General features: G+C 47.7%; 1 protein-coding gene and 1 long non-coding RNA gene across 6 annotated transcripts in view; one reads left to right on the forward strand and one right to left on the reverse strand.

Moving 5' to 3' along the window:
- The window catches only part of CCDC65 (coiled-coil domain containing 65), a 30,954-nt gene that overhangs the window by 6,100 nt on the left and 8,748 nt on the right, over positions 1-16,106 (reverse strand). For 2 of the 5 annotated variants that reach the window (XM_048491486.1, XM_048491487.1), the window contains exons 2-6: positions 12,398-12,486; positions 8,889-9,025; positions 7,578-7,745; positions 5,794-5,963; positions 2,500-2,638 (exon numbers count right to left, since the gene is read on the reverse strand). In XM_048491486.1, the coding sequence (XP_048347443.1) occupies positions 2,500-2,638; positions 5,794-5,963; positions 7,578-7,745; positions 8,889-9,017 (606 nt within the window). In that variant the 5' untranslated portion in view covers positions 9,018-9,025; positions 12,398-12,486. Of the gene's footprint in view, positions 1-2,499; positions 2,639-5,793; positions 5,964-7,577; positions 7,746-8,888; positions 9,026-11,731; positions 11,787-12,397; positions 12,560-12,728; positions 12,973-16,106 lie in introns of those variants that run through there. The other 3 variants (XM_048491485.1, XM_048491484.1, XM_048491488.1) reach the window with 3 other exon arrangements.
- Positions 13,604-14,478, forward strand: LOC125429903. The gene is made up of 2 exons (XR_007244063.1): positions 13,604-13,650; positions 14,229-14,478. It is a non-coding gene; the product is annotated as an uncharacterized LOC125429903 (long non-coding RNA).

A 16,106-nucleotide genomic window follows, 5' to 3' on the forward strand; every position in this document is an offset into this window, starting at 1 on the left:
CAATCGCAGGGAAGGCCCGTGAAAAGCGGAAAGTTACAGTAATCTAACCCCGCTGCAGGTGGACCGTGCCGTGGATCAACGGTGGCCAGGTCAGTCTGGGAGAGATAGGGGAGCTGACACATCGCCCGTTGGCGTAGAGATGAAAACGCAACCCTGGGTAACATGGGCCCACCTGGCTGCTCCATTGACAAAGGCGGGAGAGTCCAGAAGCGGGGACTGAACCCCCAGGCCTACTGAGTTGTGGGATGCCCGAGGGCCAAAGCGACCCCCCCCCCCCTCCAATATAGGCGGCTGGAATTCCCTTGGTCTCTCCCCCCGGCCCAGCCAGAGGACCTCCGTCTTTGTTGGATTAAGTTTTAACCTACTCTGCTTCAACCAACCAGTTCAGTCTGTTATCACATTTTAGTGATCCAGTCTTGTAAATCTCTGGAATCCAAAATCCAATTAGACTCCAGAGACATGAGAAGTATGGATACATATTTGAATTAAGCTAAAACGAACAGGCACCTTCCTCCAATGCAAGAATAAGTACTGAGCGGAGACTTCTGCCTTTTATACAATTACATCTGATACATCTGTCAATCATCACTGCATCATCATTGCATCATTATCACAATAGCTGACATCATCTTTATCCAACCTTTTACAGGATAAGCTCCTTTCATACTTCTACACCTGATGTATGATCTTAAAATGGTAAGACAGCTCCTTCCCAGTGGAGATTTTAACATTTAAATTAGCCTAAGGGCATCTTCGGGACAGTCTGTCAGTCACTTGGAGAATAACAGTCTCTGGCCAAGGCCACTCTAAGGCTAGATATTCCATAAAGTGTCAAAAACAATATGGCACCTGGCAAGATTCCTCCCATTAGCTTCAGAGACACTCGGGGTCATGTGGTTTATTTACAACACCATTATAAAGGTTCAGGACAGGTTCACATTCAATGCTGTTAGTGCAAGAAAATACTGACTTTCTCATACAAATACATATTTCTAAACATGCATTCTTACTCTCAACAGCAAATTCCAGACCTTACATTCTATCATCCCCAAAATCTTCATAAATATATCTTACACAATACCATTTAAACAGTAAATATTTCTACTTCTACTTATATAAAACATATAAAGCATAAGGCATTTAATACTTTTATTTATTTTTTTATTTATTCACAGTGTGCTATCAAATCCAATAACACCTTAGAGACCAACAAGATCTTCAGGATAGAAGCTTTCAAGAGTCAAAGTTCTGACAAAGGGAGCTTTGAGTCTTGAAGGCTCACACCCTGAAAATCTGCTTGGTCTCTAAGGTGCTACATGACTTGAGTCTTGTAGGGAGCACTGACTCCTTAAACTGGAGGTTTTTGCATGCTTGGGGATCTTCAAGTAGAAAAAGCCTTGTAGCTAGAGAAGCACAGGGATGACTTGCCCATAGTCTCAGTTCTCTGGGAAGTGGCACCTCTCACAGAGGGGTACTTGGTTGCCCCTAGACCAGGGGTAGGGAACCTGCGGCTCTCCAGATGTTCAGGAACTACAATTCCCATCAGCCTCTGTCAGCATGGCCAATTGGCCATGCTGGTAGGGGCTGATGGGAATTGTAGTTCCAGAACATCTGGAGAGCCGCAGGTTCCCTACCCCTGCCCTAGACATTATACAAAACACAGTGGAGCTGCCTTTCTATCCATTTTCTGGTCACATGTAATATAATTTATACGACGTCACTTGCCTCCCCAGCCAGCCAATGATGCAGGCTACAGATGAGCCAATGTGTAGCATGGGGGACTAGCGGCCCATATTGTTCCAGTATACAGAACACAAGCAGCTCCATGTTTCTTGTACGGTTTAGTTCTGCCTTAAGAGAAACTGTGCAACAGTCCATTCACAGTTTGAGCCACACAGGCCTATACTTAGTAATTTATATGTGTAAGAACTGACAGAAAAATCTCTGTATATATAGAGCACACTTATTAGGGTATTGCCTACCCCTATCTATGGTTACAAATCTCTGAAGGAAAACTATCCAAGCAGAGGTTATAGGGCTAGTACTAGCAAACAAGAATCTGCTAGTACTAGCAAGCAAGAGCCAGTGTGGTGTAGTGCAGGTGGATTCTAATCTGGAGAACCGGGTTTGATTCCCCACTCCTCCACCTGAGTGGCAGAGGCTTATCTGGTGAACCAGATGTGTTTCCGCACTTCTACATTCCTGCTGGGTGACTTTGGGCTAGTCACAGTTCTTTGGATCTCTCACACACACACCCTACCTCACAAGGTGTCTGTTGTGGGGAAAGGAAGGGAAAGGAGCTTGGAAGCCACCTTGAGTCTCCTTGCAGGAGAGAAAAGTGGGGTATAAATCCAAACTCTTCTTCTTCTGTATACACCAACAGTTATAATGGGAGTACGTGGTGATGCGTGATAATCAAGTATATGAAATAGTGTGTTTAGAATCCTTGCCCTTCCAGAGAAATCCTTGAATTCACTATTGTTTATTCTAGCACATTACCTTGTTCTTGACATCATCCCTTGTGCTCTGGAAGTCAAGCTTGCCTTCATATTCACTCTCCCCAAAGGTCTGTTCCATAGCCAGCAGCACATCCTGAAGGTAACGGATCTCCTGTTCATGATATTCTATAATTTTCTTCCTGGAAGAAATGGGAGCTATCCAATGTATCATATTTTTGCATCTACCTGCCATTAGACATCTCAATTTCCTAGGGGAGGCATGGGGCTGAACCTGGTCCAGGCCCATACTTAGTAATCTATATTAAATTATTTTGATATGCTATTATTTATATTTCAAAAAAATAATGTGGTTTTAATTTTTAAAAAACTTATAATAGTCTGAATCACAGTCAAAGAAAAATAAGAAGAGAAGAAAAATGTAATTACCTCATTTGCTGAGACTATCTGGGTAAATATTTCATTCATGTTTGAAAGGAAGTGCTTTCTCCCCCTACCTCTTTTCCTCACAACTGTCCTGTGAAGTAGGTCAGGCTAGCCTGGGAGACTGTCCCAAGGTGAGGATCTGAATTCTGGTCTGCTCCATCTTAGACCAACACTCTTAACAACTACATCACTCATATACTGGATAGTCAGTATGGATATCCAAATGCATCTAAAAACCTACAGTAAATACTGGCTTCTCTGATAATCTGAACTAAAAGGAAAAAAGAAGAGAGACACTCTCTAAAATGCCCCCACAAAGGATATTAAGTAGCAGAGGCCACACACACAAAGAACGATTGTGCTTAGTCGTGTAAAAAAAACTATTAATCTCAATAAATATAACCATATCTTAACAAGAGTCAGCCACTTACAAAAGACTCAGTTACCATAGTCATATTTTGTGGGTTTTCTCAGATATTCTGATCTGAAAATATGGGAACATTTGTTTGGCTGAAGTAGGGTCTAGGGCAGCATAATAACCTCATGTTCCATATTTGGGTAACCAGCTTTATCTCTCCCTAAGTCCCTGTACAGATATACAGAGATTAAAAAAAATAAAATGGCTAAAGAGAGAAATATTCCCATCTCTTCCATTTCTTTTTCTTTAAAGCTGCAAGTCTCAGGATACCAAAATCACCTTAACTTCCAATACATTGTCTGTCTTGAAGATCCACAGATTGGGAGGAGGGGCGTTAGAGCCGCAGACCTTCCAAAGATCCCAAGGAAAAAATACGGTAAAGCAGTAGAGGGGTGCTCCTGTGTGGCAAGTAAATGTCCCCAAACCCCAAAGACAGAAAAATGGAGTCAGCAGCCTCTGTTCAAGCGGAGAGGATGAGACTGCACAGGTTTGGCTGACCGAGCAGCAACAGTTATAAGAGCAAGAACAAAAGAATGTCAAAGATGTAAGGTCCAGGAATTCAGAACGAGTCCAGGATGAGAATCTATGGATTTCCTGGCTCTGACTGGATTAAGGGTAGGGAGGAGCTTCCCAGAAAGCAAACTGCATCCAGGCAGGGTGGACAAAGGGGTTGTCAAGATGGAGGCTTCCCCCATGTCAGGCCTGCGCCATTCTTGGCCTGGCACGTCCACCTCAAGGTCACAGATAGCTCAGCCGTTATCATCGCCCGAGGCTAAGGAGGCCTCCCCCTGCTTGCATGTAACTAGTGAAGACAGCTTGAACGTCCACTCTTATCTGTCTTTCTCTGAGGGAGTGAGCTGTCTGTCCCAAACAATGCCTCTATTCCCACCGTCCTTTCACATGCTGATATTATGGGAATGCAAGGGTGGGGGAATGATGGGTTGAACCTTTCTGTAACTTACAGGTATGTACCGAGGCCAGAGATCCAAACTTGAGTTTCAGCTATCTGAGCCTTGGGCTGACACGGTTCCAATAAAGCTCTTGAAACCTTCTCCAGTCTCATTTGATGACCAGAGTAACAGACCCTTACAACCCATGCCTGGAGCAGGCTCATAGTCTCTAGGAGACATTCAGGGAAGTTCAGCAAAAGGTAATCAGCACACATGGCTGCTTGATAGAATTAGATTTTGCATTCAGGAAGACTTGCATTTGTTGATGAAATTACCTTGATACAGCAAGGCGGTTGACTGGCTTGGCAAGCCCCCGTCTCAATGGGTAGTCATGCAGATGTCCCATCTCTGGATCAGTCTGCTGCTGAGGGTTTTGGCCACTTATTAGCATAGCCTGAGGAAAGCCTTGATCTCGCCTTCTCCAAAGCAAGGCTTTGCTAGCTCCTAATATGGCTGCCAAGGCAAATTTAGCCAGGCTGGCATCAGGGCAAACAGCATACATCTAGGAAGGGGTTCCCCCAGCTAAAGATAACATTGAAATGGAACCATTTCTTTCTCTAAGGCAGGGCCACCAGAACACAGTAACAATATAACTATTAGTATCCCATCAGTGAAGGCAAACCATATTTCGCTATTACTTACATCAGAGATTTTCAAAGAGTAGGACAGCTCTAAGGTCGAGTCCAGTAAAACCTTAGAGACCAACAAGATTTTTGAGAATAAGATTTTGAGAGCAGATGCTTTTTTTGTCAGATACCAACAAAAAGAACTTTGACTCTTGAAAGCTTATACCTTTAAAAGCTTGTAAGTCTAAGGTGCTAGTGGGCTTGAATCCAGTGTGGTGCAGTGATTAAGAGCAGGTGGATTCTAATCTGGAGAACCATTTTTGTTCCCCACTCTTCCACCTGAGTGGCAGAGGCTTATCTGGTGAACCAGATGTGTTCCCGCACTCCTACATTCCTGCTGGGTGACCTTGGGCTAGTCACAGTTCTTCAGCACTCTCTCAGCCCCACCTACCTCACAAGGTGTCTGTTGTGGGGAGAGGAAGAGAAAGGAGCTTGGAAGCCACCCTGAGTCTCCTTATGGGAGAGAAAAGTGGGGTATAAGTCAAACTCTTCTTCTTCATCAGAGTTTGTGTTGCAGGCTTCAGGAAATACACTCTTCAATGCAACCACTGCAGCCTCCTGATTCCTAGATGGATTGATCTTTCCCTTGCCTCTTTCAAGCTCTTTCTTGTTTCTTCACAGACGATATTATTAACTGAAGGTCACCTTCTGCTCTTAGCTTTACAAAAATAAACAAAACTAGTCCTGGGCCTCCCAAGAACTTAAGTTGCTACAAAGACAAATAGGACCGACTGAACTGGAGAACCTGACAGTCTGAACACCTTCACGATACCACCAGACAATTGAGGGGTGGGGTACTAACCCTTCTGGGAAATCCTGAGGGGGGGGGGGGGCTTGAGCCCTGCCCCCCCCAAATAACTTGCCCTGCTGCCCATAGTCCTTTCCAGCCCAACACACTGCCCCTTCTTCCCTCCTACCTCTCTGTGTCAAACTCCTTCTGCAGTGCCTCTAGCTCCGTGTGGTAATCCTCCTCTAGATAGCCTAGGCGGCAGCGCTGCAGCTGCAACAGTTGATCTACACTGTGCAAGTGGCTCCGCAGGGCATGTGCATATTGTGCCTCTGCTTCGGCAAGGTCCTTGGCAAGGGACTGTAGGGATGGAAAGAGAAAAGCGATGGATGGAAAAGTAATGGCAGTCTGGTGCAAAGAAGAACTCAGTTTACTGGCAACTGCCTGCTCATTTAAGGCTTTTTTCTTCAGCTGGAAAGGTTGATACTGAGCTTTTATGACACTGTAGATCTCATGGGTCTACCCTGTTGGAAAGCAAAATTCTCTGTTCTGTGCATCATCACAAGTATAGCTTCCAAAACTGCTTGATTTTCTGACAAATTCTGGATAAAAATGAAAGATGCTCGCAATTGTGCACTCACACACAAAAGGAAAAGCTCCCATTACCTTGCATCTCAGGGATACTCAAACATATATCTTGATGAGTACAGCAGAGGACTGAAATGGAGGACTAAAGTGTGTATCCCTTTTGCACAATTTCAATAGCACCAGCACCAAGTGGCGTGTGTACAATCTGTGTTGAGTTACACATATACTGGAGAGGTGTCCCCACAGTGATAGAATTATTATATGGGCATATGTCATTCAGTTATATATTTTATTTCTGCAATTAAGCTAAGAAATAACATTTAATCAATATAAAGCCAATATCATGACAAGGTGTCAAACCAAAGTGTATGGTCCCCAAAGTCAGGATTCTATCAGAAAGCCTGGATCTTATTATTGCCCATTGTAGTGAGTTACACAAAAGAAGGAGAATGCCACATGACTATCAGAGTGGGAAAATATTATTCTTTCAAGTTCTAGTGTGGTTCCATCCCATCCCCAGCAACCCATTCATTCCTGTTGATCTGGCCTGGCATTAACTGCTTCAAAGTCAGCTCAGTCTTTTATCAGGGTGACAGGCAGATGTCAGTCTTTTAATTGAAACTGTCACATTTTTTTAAGTGCCTCTTGGCTCCCCACACTCCCTCCACCACTGGATGCCAGTTCCTTTGTTTTCCAGCCCAATATCCTTGTTCTAGGTCCCTCTGGTTAGACTTCCAGGCCTCCCATTTCTTCTGCCTCCAAAATGATTCTTATGTGGATCAGCTCTGATGCTCCACTCTGACTCAGTTGCTGGTACTCGCACCTTCAGTTATCAGCAGTGAGACTGCAAACAAAGAGCTGCTAGGTGCCATTGCACAAGAATGTACCAAGCAGGGACAGCTTTTTCCTGTTATGCAGTTGTGTCTGTTATTTGTTCATTAACCTTTCTTGTCACACTATCACACGGCAGCAACAAGCCCTTAGAAACTGCACAAAATTTTTTTGCAGTCTGCTGTTTCAAACAGATAGAGGAACATGATAAATAGGTCTCATTTCCATAAAATTTTGCCTCTGAGCCATGAAGGTGAGGGAGAGAGTTCTCGCCCTTCAACCTGTTTCTGCTGTTTGAAACTAGGCTCCTGATTTATTATTAGCACTTTAAAGGGGGGAAAAAACGCAAAAACGCAGCAGGGAGCATGGTTTCCATAGCTAAACCAAGAGGAGACAGAAAAGTGAAGCACCCTCTCTCTTCCTTGCATGGCCCTGAGGCAGATTGAGGCTATTTGAGCCAACGGTTTTCCTTTTATGGAGAAAATTTTCATCTCTGTCAGAGCTCTGAGAGAACCACGCGTTGGTTACTAGTCCCCTTTAGAGATCAGAGCTCACCTTAATGACGCTGTCCTTGCAGTCTACCACTCGCTCAAAGGTCTGGCTCAGTATCTCAATGTCCTTGCGAAGCTCCCTGGCCTTGACTTCACGGAGCACGGTGCGCCACTGTAGGGTGATCTTGTTCATGTTCAGAACACAGTTATGCTCCTCCTTGGCCAGCTTGTCCTGCATTGCAGGCCATACAGTTACACTGACAACCTGTACACACAGGCTAGGCAGTGCAAGAAAAGGAAACAGGCAGCAGTCCAGAAAACAGGGAGAATGAGCTATCAACACTGAAGACCAAAAATTGATCGCATTAATTAAATAACATATATACATGATCGCATTAATTAAATAACATATATACATGAAATAATTACAGCAGAACACTGCAGATGATGGCTTGCTCTGCCAGCAATGCACAGACTACTGGTTTTGAGGTGCCCAGTGTGTCTGGTCTATAGGCTATAGGCTGTAGCTATTTGTTGCACTGAAACAACAAATGTTATCCCCTTGTTAGAGTCAAGTGAGAATGCTTTTAGATGGGACAGCAGATGAGGGCAACCAAAATGGTAAAAGGTCTGGAATCCAAGCCCTACGAGGAGAGACTTAGGGAGCTGGGTATGTTTGGTGAAGAGAAGGTTAAGAGGTGACATGATAGTCATGTTTAGATATTTGAAGGGATGTCATATTGGTGAGGGAGCAAGCTTGTTTTCTACTGCTCGAGAGACTAGGACCAGTAGTAATGGGTTCAAGGTGAAGAGATTCCACCTAAACATCAGGAAAAACTTCCTGACAGTAAGGGCTGTTTGACAGTGAAATGCACTACCTCAGAGTGTGGTGGAGTCGCCTTCTTTGGAGGTTTTTAGTGGTGCACTCCTGACTTTATAGTGTTACTCCATGGCACTACAATTTACCCTGCTCTCTCACATTTTAAAGCAATTCTATTTAAAGAAGCCCCTGTGCAACAAGTTGAATCCAACTAGCTTTTCTGCTGATGAAAAAAAGGAGTGTTTTTCTTGATCAACAACAAAAAAAAGTTACAATGAAATCATTGGACCTTCACATACAAAAGCTATGCAAAACAGGGGATGTAATAAGGATAAAAGCTGGCAAGACAGTGAAAAGCTGGCTTGGTTCTTAATTCTGAACAAATCCATATATTTTTTTCATATTATTTCTTTCCTCCATTTTAAAATCACCAAACCATGTTTCTTGTAGCCCATTTCTTTCACTCCTCTCCCTGAAGCATAGCAAAGCATATTTATCTTCACGCTTCCCTGCCTTGAGGTATGGTCTCCTTAGGTGCAAATAAATCAATGGTACCTTTAGAAACTGGGCCAGCATGTCCTCCTTCTTTTTATTGAGTTCCTCTTCAGCCAGTTGCTTCTGCTGCATCATGAGCAGTCGCTCTTCTTCAGTCAGCGCAACTCTTTTGCGTTTCTTCTTCGGCATGGTTGCACCTAATGGAGGGCAGGAGAAGTGATATGACAAAGCCTGAGACCTATCCCAAAGATATGTTCAGTCTAAGCTACACAGAACAGAGTTGCCAAATATCAGCATCAAACACCACATATCAATATGTGTAGACCAGGGGTGTCCAACTCTGGCGCTTCAGAGGTTCATGGACTACAATTCCCATCAGCCCCTGCTGGCATGGCCAATTGGAGCTGATGGGAATTGTAGTCCATGAACATCTGAAGCGCCAGAGTTGGACACCCCTGGTGTAGATCCCATTAACTGAGCACTATAATTTATTTACTTAGGCCTCTCTTCTGCCTGCTAGAAACTCAGGGTGATATACATTTATTTATTTTTAATTCTTTCAATTTATATCCCGCCCACCCCCTACCACAGCGGGTGGCTAATAATAAATGTAAAGTACAGTAAAAAAAATCCATTCTAAAATAACATAATATAAGTCTTTTAAAAGCCAAAAGACCATCTAATAAACCCTTAACCCCTCTAATGGCACAGGTGTTACCACATTTAAAAGATCAGATGTCTCAGTGTGGGATGGCAAAAAATGGGAGAGCTTTTGGTGGTAGGACCCAGCCATGATAAAAATCAGGATGGGAGGGGGACCCCAGATGGCAACCAGTAAGCCAGAGTCTTGGAAAACAGTATATGAAGCTGGTCCATAGCGATGGTACAGCTAATACTATCCTCAATGCCATAGAGTGGCATAGGCTGGTGGAACAGCTCTGTTTTATATGTTCACTAAAACTGACTAAGGTCCTGCAGATCTCTGATCTCTTTAGACAGAATATTCTGCCAGGCAAGGGCCATGGCCAAGAATGCTCTGGCCCTGGTCAAGGACAGCTGGGACCATCTTCATACCAGGGACCACTAGAACATTTTGCATGCTGAAACTTAAAACATTCAGGGGACATATTTGAGGAGGTGGTTCCCCAGGTATGAAGTCCAGAAGTATCCTCCATCCTTGCAGCAACCCTAAAATGTAGGTTAGGCTATGAGATAATCGCTGGCAGACTGAGCTTCAAAGCTAAGAAAATATTTAAGCTTCAGCCTCTCCAATGAAATGTACTGGTTCTCTTTTGCCTATTTCCTCCCTCACCTTTAGTTTGTATTACAATCTCACAGCTGCTGGCCTTTTAACCTTCTGCCCCAGGCCACAAATTTGCATCAGCCTTCTCTCTATCTCTCTCTGTTTCTCAAGTGTAAGTCTTGATAGCTTTCCCACCAAGTCACAACAGCTCTGTGGTTTTGCAAAGGAACATATGTAATGAGCCTCTGACAGCCTAACCTGGCAGTCCTTTTGAGAGGAGACAGAGATTCTGTGTTGGTTCTGGTGGGTTTTCCGGGCTGTGTGGCCGTGGTCTGGTGGATCTTGTTCCTAACGTTTCACCTGCATCTGTGGCTGGTATCTTCAGAGGTGTATCAATACGAAGAGAGCAGAAGCTCATAGGGGCAACTTTCCTCACCATGGCATTTTCATGCCTTCATATGCTAACTTCTTCCTGTCATGAAGCTGCCTTGTCACAGAATGTGAAAAAGGACATCTCTCTGTTAAGCATGTTTCATTCTCTGTAGGAAAGATCCCTCATGATCATGTTCTCTCTCTGTCCCACATTTGGTTCTTCCCCATCACCACAAGTATGCTAGGCTTGCTAGCTGCTTATATATGAATCACCAAGCTATGTGCCATGAGATAACTGCTCATGTGGCATGAGGAACAGATTGAATAATTAAAAACTCCTATGAAACAAAATGGCCCACTGACAGAATAGGTTGCTTCCTGTCTCTGCTTACCTTCTGTTCAGTCTCCACCAGAGGCAGGTAATTTTCCTGCGTTTCTGCTTCGGGTGTGACCGGCTCATCACTCACTCACAATGCAGAAAGATTGCAAAATTATCAGTCGTCAGAAAAGGCTATCTATTGCGGCCACACTCCGATTCATGAAGAAACACGAGGGAGGGGAAATTAGATCCTCTGGGATGAACAGTTTTCATTTTAACCCGCTGTCCATCCTTTTCAGATACAGGAAGAAGAAGAAGAGTTTGAATTTATATCCCCCCTTTCTCTCCTGTAGGAGACTCAAAGGGGCTTACAATCTCCTTGCCCTTCCCCCCTCACAAGCACCCTGTGAGGTAGGCGGGGCTGAGAGAGCTCCGAAAAGCTGTGACTAGGCCAAGGTCACCCAGTTGGCGTGTGTGGGAGTGCACAGGCTAATCTGAATTCCGCAGATAAGCCTCCACAGCTCAGACAGGCAGAGCAGGAAATCGAACCCCGGTTCCTCCAGATCAGAGTGCACCTGCTCTTAGCCACTACGCCACTGCTGCTCCCTTTTGGATTTTGGATTTTAAATTTGGAATGAAATCCTGTCTATCTAAAGTTTGCAAAACACTGTGTCATCATTACTGCAGACTACAAGACCTGTGTCTTCTGAAAAATACAAATCCTTACTATTGAAATACCAACCACATAATCTCTCTGTACATTTTGAAATGCCAATGTAGCAACACCTTGAAGACGGGCAGACAGAGTGTCCCCACCCCCACCAATCATACTCAACTTTCTCCTAAGTAATAACACTAAAATGTTTCCAGCAAGGCTCTTATCTTGCCTTTGGATTGCCCATATTGCGATTTGAACTACCTCGTTCCCTCCTGCACTTCCCCTTTGCCCCAAAGCACCCTCAGTCATACCTCCCTGTTTTTGCAGGCCGAGTCGTTTCGGTCTCCTAGCAACAGCCTCTCCTGGCAAGGGAGCCACTAGGACTGAGCCACAGCGCCCTCTAGGCAGAACTACAAAGTGCAGAGTGCTGCAGAGCAGGAATGAGCAACAGGGTTTTTTTGGTGTGTGTGTGAGTGTGCAGGAATATCACACCAAAGGCATGAGGGGCAGTAGGGTCCCAACCAAAAGAGCTAATGCTGATTTACGATGTTAATATTTTCATGATTTCAATATTTTAATATTATTGTGATTTTAATATTTCACCATCAACCTTCTTGAGCTTCAGAAAGGCAGGATAGAAATGCTTTCAACGAATGAAATGGGTGCTTCAACTGCCAGCTTTTGCAACCAGACTTGCAGTATTTCTCAAACAGGGTTCAGAATCCTTTGGAAATCATCCTAGCTTCAATTGGAAGTCCATAGCTGGAGCCATGAGTCCATGGCTGGAGCTATTAGTATGTTTTAACATACCCCCCCCACCCCCACACACACACATCCTTCTCCGGTTCCTCCAGCACAACATTCATCCCAAGGACCTCCTTTGCCGCTGCTGGGATGCATCCCACAACGACTGTCCCGAGGTGTTCCCCCCCCTTGCCCGCCCCCGCCGGAGAAAAGGGCAGGACGCGTCCACTCACCTGCTCAGGCGGGCTCAGGGGTCTCCCGGAGAGCAGCAGCAGCAGCAGCAGGAGCAAGGAGCCTTCCTCCCGTTGTCCTCCTCGTGGTCCTATGGAATGAGCAAAGGGGCGGACAAGATCAGCGCCACATGCCTCCCTTTCCCGTGCCCAGAACTCCCCGCCCTCCGCCTCCCCCCACCCAGCAGCTTTACAAAACGGCACCGCCGCGGGCAGCCCCCTTCTCCCGCCCCGAAGAACAGGGCTGCTGCGTGGGGGGCTGGACTCTAGGACGACACCCCCCCCCCCTCCCGCTCTCAAGCAAGCTGCTTTTCACCCCAAACTTCCGCCTCACCTGGCCTGGCTGGGAAACCCCCCCCCCCCTCCTGATGGGCTGCAGCAGTTGAGCAGAATCAGCGCCACAGTGGTCAGGAGAGCCGAGCACATCCCCCTGAGCCGACCCCCGTTAGAACGTCCATTGCAATAACGGCCAATGCCCCTTATCATGGACACCACCATCGCTATAACGATCCTTGTAACGATCGGTATAACAGCCATCGCCCGTTTATAATGGCAATTGCCATCGTTATAGCGATCGTTATAACGGCCATTACCCTCCTTATAATGGACGTTGCCATCGGTATAACAATCGGTAGAACGGCCATTGCCCTCCTTATAATGGCCATGGTTCTCGTGTACTCCGGTGGCCAAAGTCCTAAACTACAAGCGCTTATCCCCGTGTTTCCAGAGGGGAGATGTGAATGACTCCCGTTTGGGGCTTCTCTGGGCTTCTTCCGCTCAGGACTCCACCTCCCAATTCTCCACCCACGCACCCACCCACCACACACCCCTCCAAATGTGAATGTGCTTATGTGTTTGCAGAGGGGGGGGGGGGATGTGAATGACGAGACGGCAGGTGGATGTTATGGGGGGAGGGGCTTCCGCTGACTTCCCGAGCCTCTTTGACCTGCCAGCCCGGTTGGACAATGGAGCCCAGAGCGGCCTTTCCCAGGCGCCGCCTTCGCATTGGCTCCCCGTCGCCTCCCGGCCTTTCGCCCGACAGAGCGCGCCGAACTGCCCCCACCCAGCAGCTGCCCCCTCCTCCTGCCCCCCTGCAAGACAGAGCGCGGATTGGGCCGTCGTTTTCCTCCTCCTCCTCCTCCCGCTTGATTGGCCGTCAAGGCGGAAGCGTCCAGGGGAGCCCCGTGAGCGAAGCGGCCGGAGGGGAGAAGGAGGAGGGGGCCCTTCTGCAGGGGCTGCTGCTGCTGCTGCTGGAGGTTCGTCGTCGTCGTCGTCGTCGTCGCTGGGGGGGGGGGGGCTCTGGCCGCCCTCCCTATCCCCTCCCCGCTCCCCCCCTCGCTGGGCCTGATGGACGGGGAGGGGCTGACAGTGGAGGAGCGCTCGGCTGGTTGGTCCTGCGGGGCGGTGGGTCCGTCGCTTGCAGGGGGGCAGGAGGAGGAGGAGGTGGCAGCTGCTGGGTGGGGGCAGTTCTGGTCCCGGGAAAGGGAGGCATGCATGGGGCCGATGCCTAGAGTATCCCCGTCGATTCGTGAAGAATCCACCGCCTCCCCAGGGTTGAGCACACCTCTCTGTTGGGAAGTTCTTCTTCAAATGTAGTCAAAACCTGCTCCTTTGCTGTAGTTCATACCCATTAGCCCGAATTATCCCATCCAACACAACTGGAATCATCTGCCACATTTTCCGCAGGTGTCCAAAAAGGACTATCGGGCCTTAACTCAGAGGAGTTAAAAGGGTTTTTCTGCATTTCCTTGCCAAAGTGACAGTTTTCCTTCAGCTAAATGGGTGGGATTCTGTGCAGCCATACAATGCTAACCACCCTGTCTTTTTTCATTAGAACACAGATGTTGTTGGGACTGGCCAGAATCTTTGAAGCAGCTGCTGGAGAGAACCTGAATGAGCTCAGCCCTTGCTCTGCAGACGTGGCATCCCCAGACAAGCATGTCGTCATGTTTTAACACAAGCACTGCGTCGGGAGCGCTGTCTCTTTTATTTCGAAAAATGTTATGGTGCCTCTCTGCCTAAGGCAGCTGACAATTTTTAAAAATTAAATACGTTAATTAAAATCCAGAATTACCAAAGCAAAACACAAAACTCCAGCCCAGCATAAAAGCACAGACCATGAAAACAAAACTCTGTTCCACAGACAGACGCTCAGGGTAATTTTACCACTTGGTAAAATAAGGTTTGCAAGTAAGAGCCAAAATTGGGGTGACACAGGTGACCGAGCTCTGGAAGCCTATAATACTGATGGGAACACAAAGAGTTTACTGGGGGTAGGGGGATAGGTGGTTTTTTGGAGCAATAAAGCCTGGGTCAGAGGCAGGCTCTCAGCCAGACCTGGGAGAGGGAAGCACATCATCTGCACCAGGCCCTGCCAGAAGGTGCTCCGCTTGTACAGGGCCTGACGGCTCCAGTGATGCACCGGGCCGTGTTTCTGGGCAGGTGCACAATGGTCCTGGGGAGCAGGGCCAGAGGAGGAAGCAGGCGCTGATATCTGTCAGGTGCTGGGAGTCCCCTCCTCTGACCTAATTCCCTATACTCCTGGGTGGTTAAGAGCGGTGGGCTCTCATCTGGAGAACTGGATTTGATTTCCTGGTCCACCACATGAGTGGAGAACTCTACTCTGGTGAACTAGGTTTGTTCCCTTTGTCCTTTCATGTGAAGCCTGTTGGGTGACCTCGGACCGCTTCTCTCGGAACTCTCTCAGCCCCATCTACCTCGCAGGGCGTCTGTTGTGTGGCGAGGAGGGGAAGGAGTTTCCTAGCTGCTTTGCCCGACAGAGCGCGCCGAACTGCCTCCACCCAGCAGCTGCCCCCTCCTCCTGCCCCCCTGCAAGACAGAGCGCGGATTGGGCCGTCGCCCTTCCTCCTCCTTCTCCTCCTCCCGCTTGATTGGCCGTCAAGGCGGAAGCGTCCAGGGGAGCCCCGTGAGCGAAGCGGCCGGAGGGGAGAAGGAGGAGGGGGCCCTTCTGCAGGGGCTGCTGCTGCTGCTGCTGCTGGAGGTTCGTCGTCGTCGTCATCGCTGGGGGGGGGGCCTTGGCCGCCCTCTCCCCCCCCCCCCGGCGTTATGTAACACATGCTGCCACTTGACTCAGGGTCCCCCTGGCCCCTGCTGCAAACATCCCTCCCTGGGGGAGAGGCAAAGGCATGTGGTTGCATCACTCGAGCAGCAGACAGGGAGGGGATGACGTGTTGCCAGGTGGACTGCGGAGGATATGCTCAACGCCATGTCCCTTCTGTCGGGGTCGCAGGGCCCCCTAGTGCTCGCTAGGCTGTCTTCAAATCGCCCCATAAAGCTGTGGTCGACTGCTCCATGAAACTGAAGAGCAGCCACCTGAAGTCACGTGGTTCTCATACTGGAGCCCACAGGGTAAAAGGAAGGCCATGGTAGTGCTGAGGCCCATCTTTCCCCGAGTGCTGCTCTCTTGCAGCTGCTGTATTTCTTCAGGCACCATGTGGCTGTGGTCAGATGGGGGGGGGGGGGGCTGGCTGGCAAGAGCACATTTGCAAGCAAGAGGGGAGAATCCGTGGTCCCACTAGCCCCTCGCCCAAGGAAATCCATGCGCTCTCGTGCTCCAGTGGGCAGCCACGTCAGGGAGATCTGAGTCCAGGAGCACCTTAGAAACCAGTCAGGGTTCAGGCGTCTAACACAGGAAGCTGCCTTGGACTGAATCAGAGCTCCAAAGTCAGCAGCATTATGTCCTCAGACTGGC

This window comes from Sphaerodactylus townsendi, linkage group LG03, assembly GCF_021028975.2.
Source record: "Sphaerodactylus townsendi isolate TG3544 linkage group LG03, MPM_Stown_v2.3, whole genome shotgun sequence".
Classification (NCBI taxonomy): domain Eukaryota; kingdom Metazoa; phylum Chordata; class Lepidosauria; order Squamata; family Sphaerodactylidae; genus Sphaerodactylus; species Sphaerodactylus townsendi.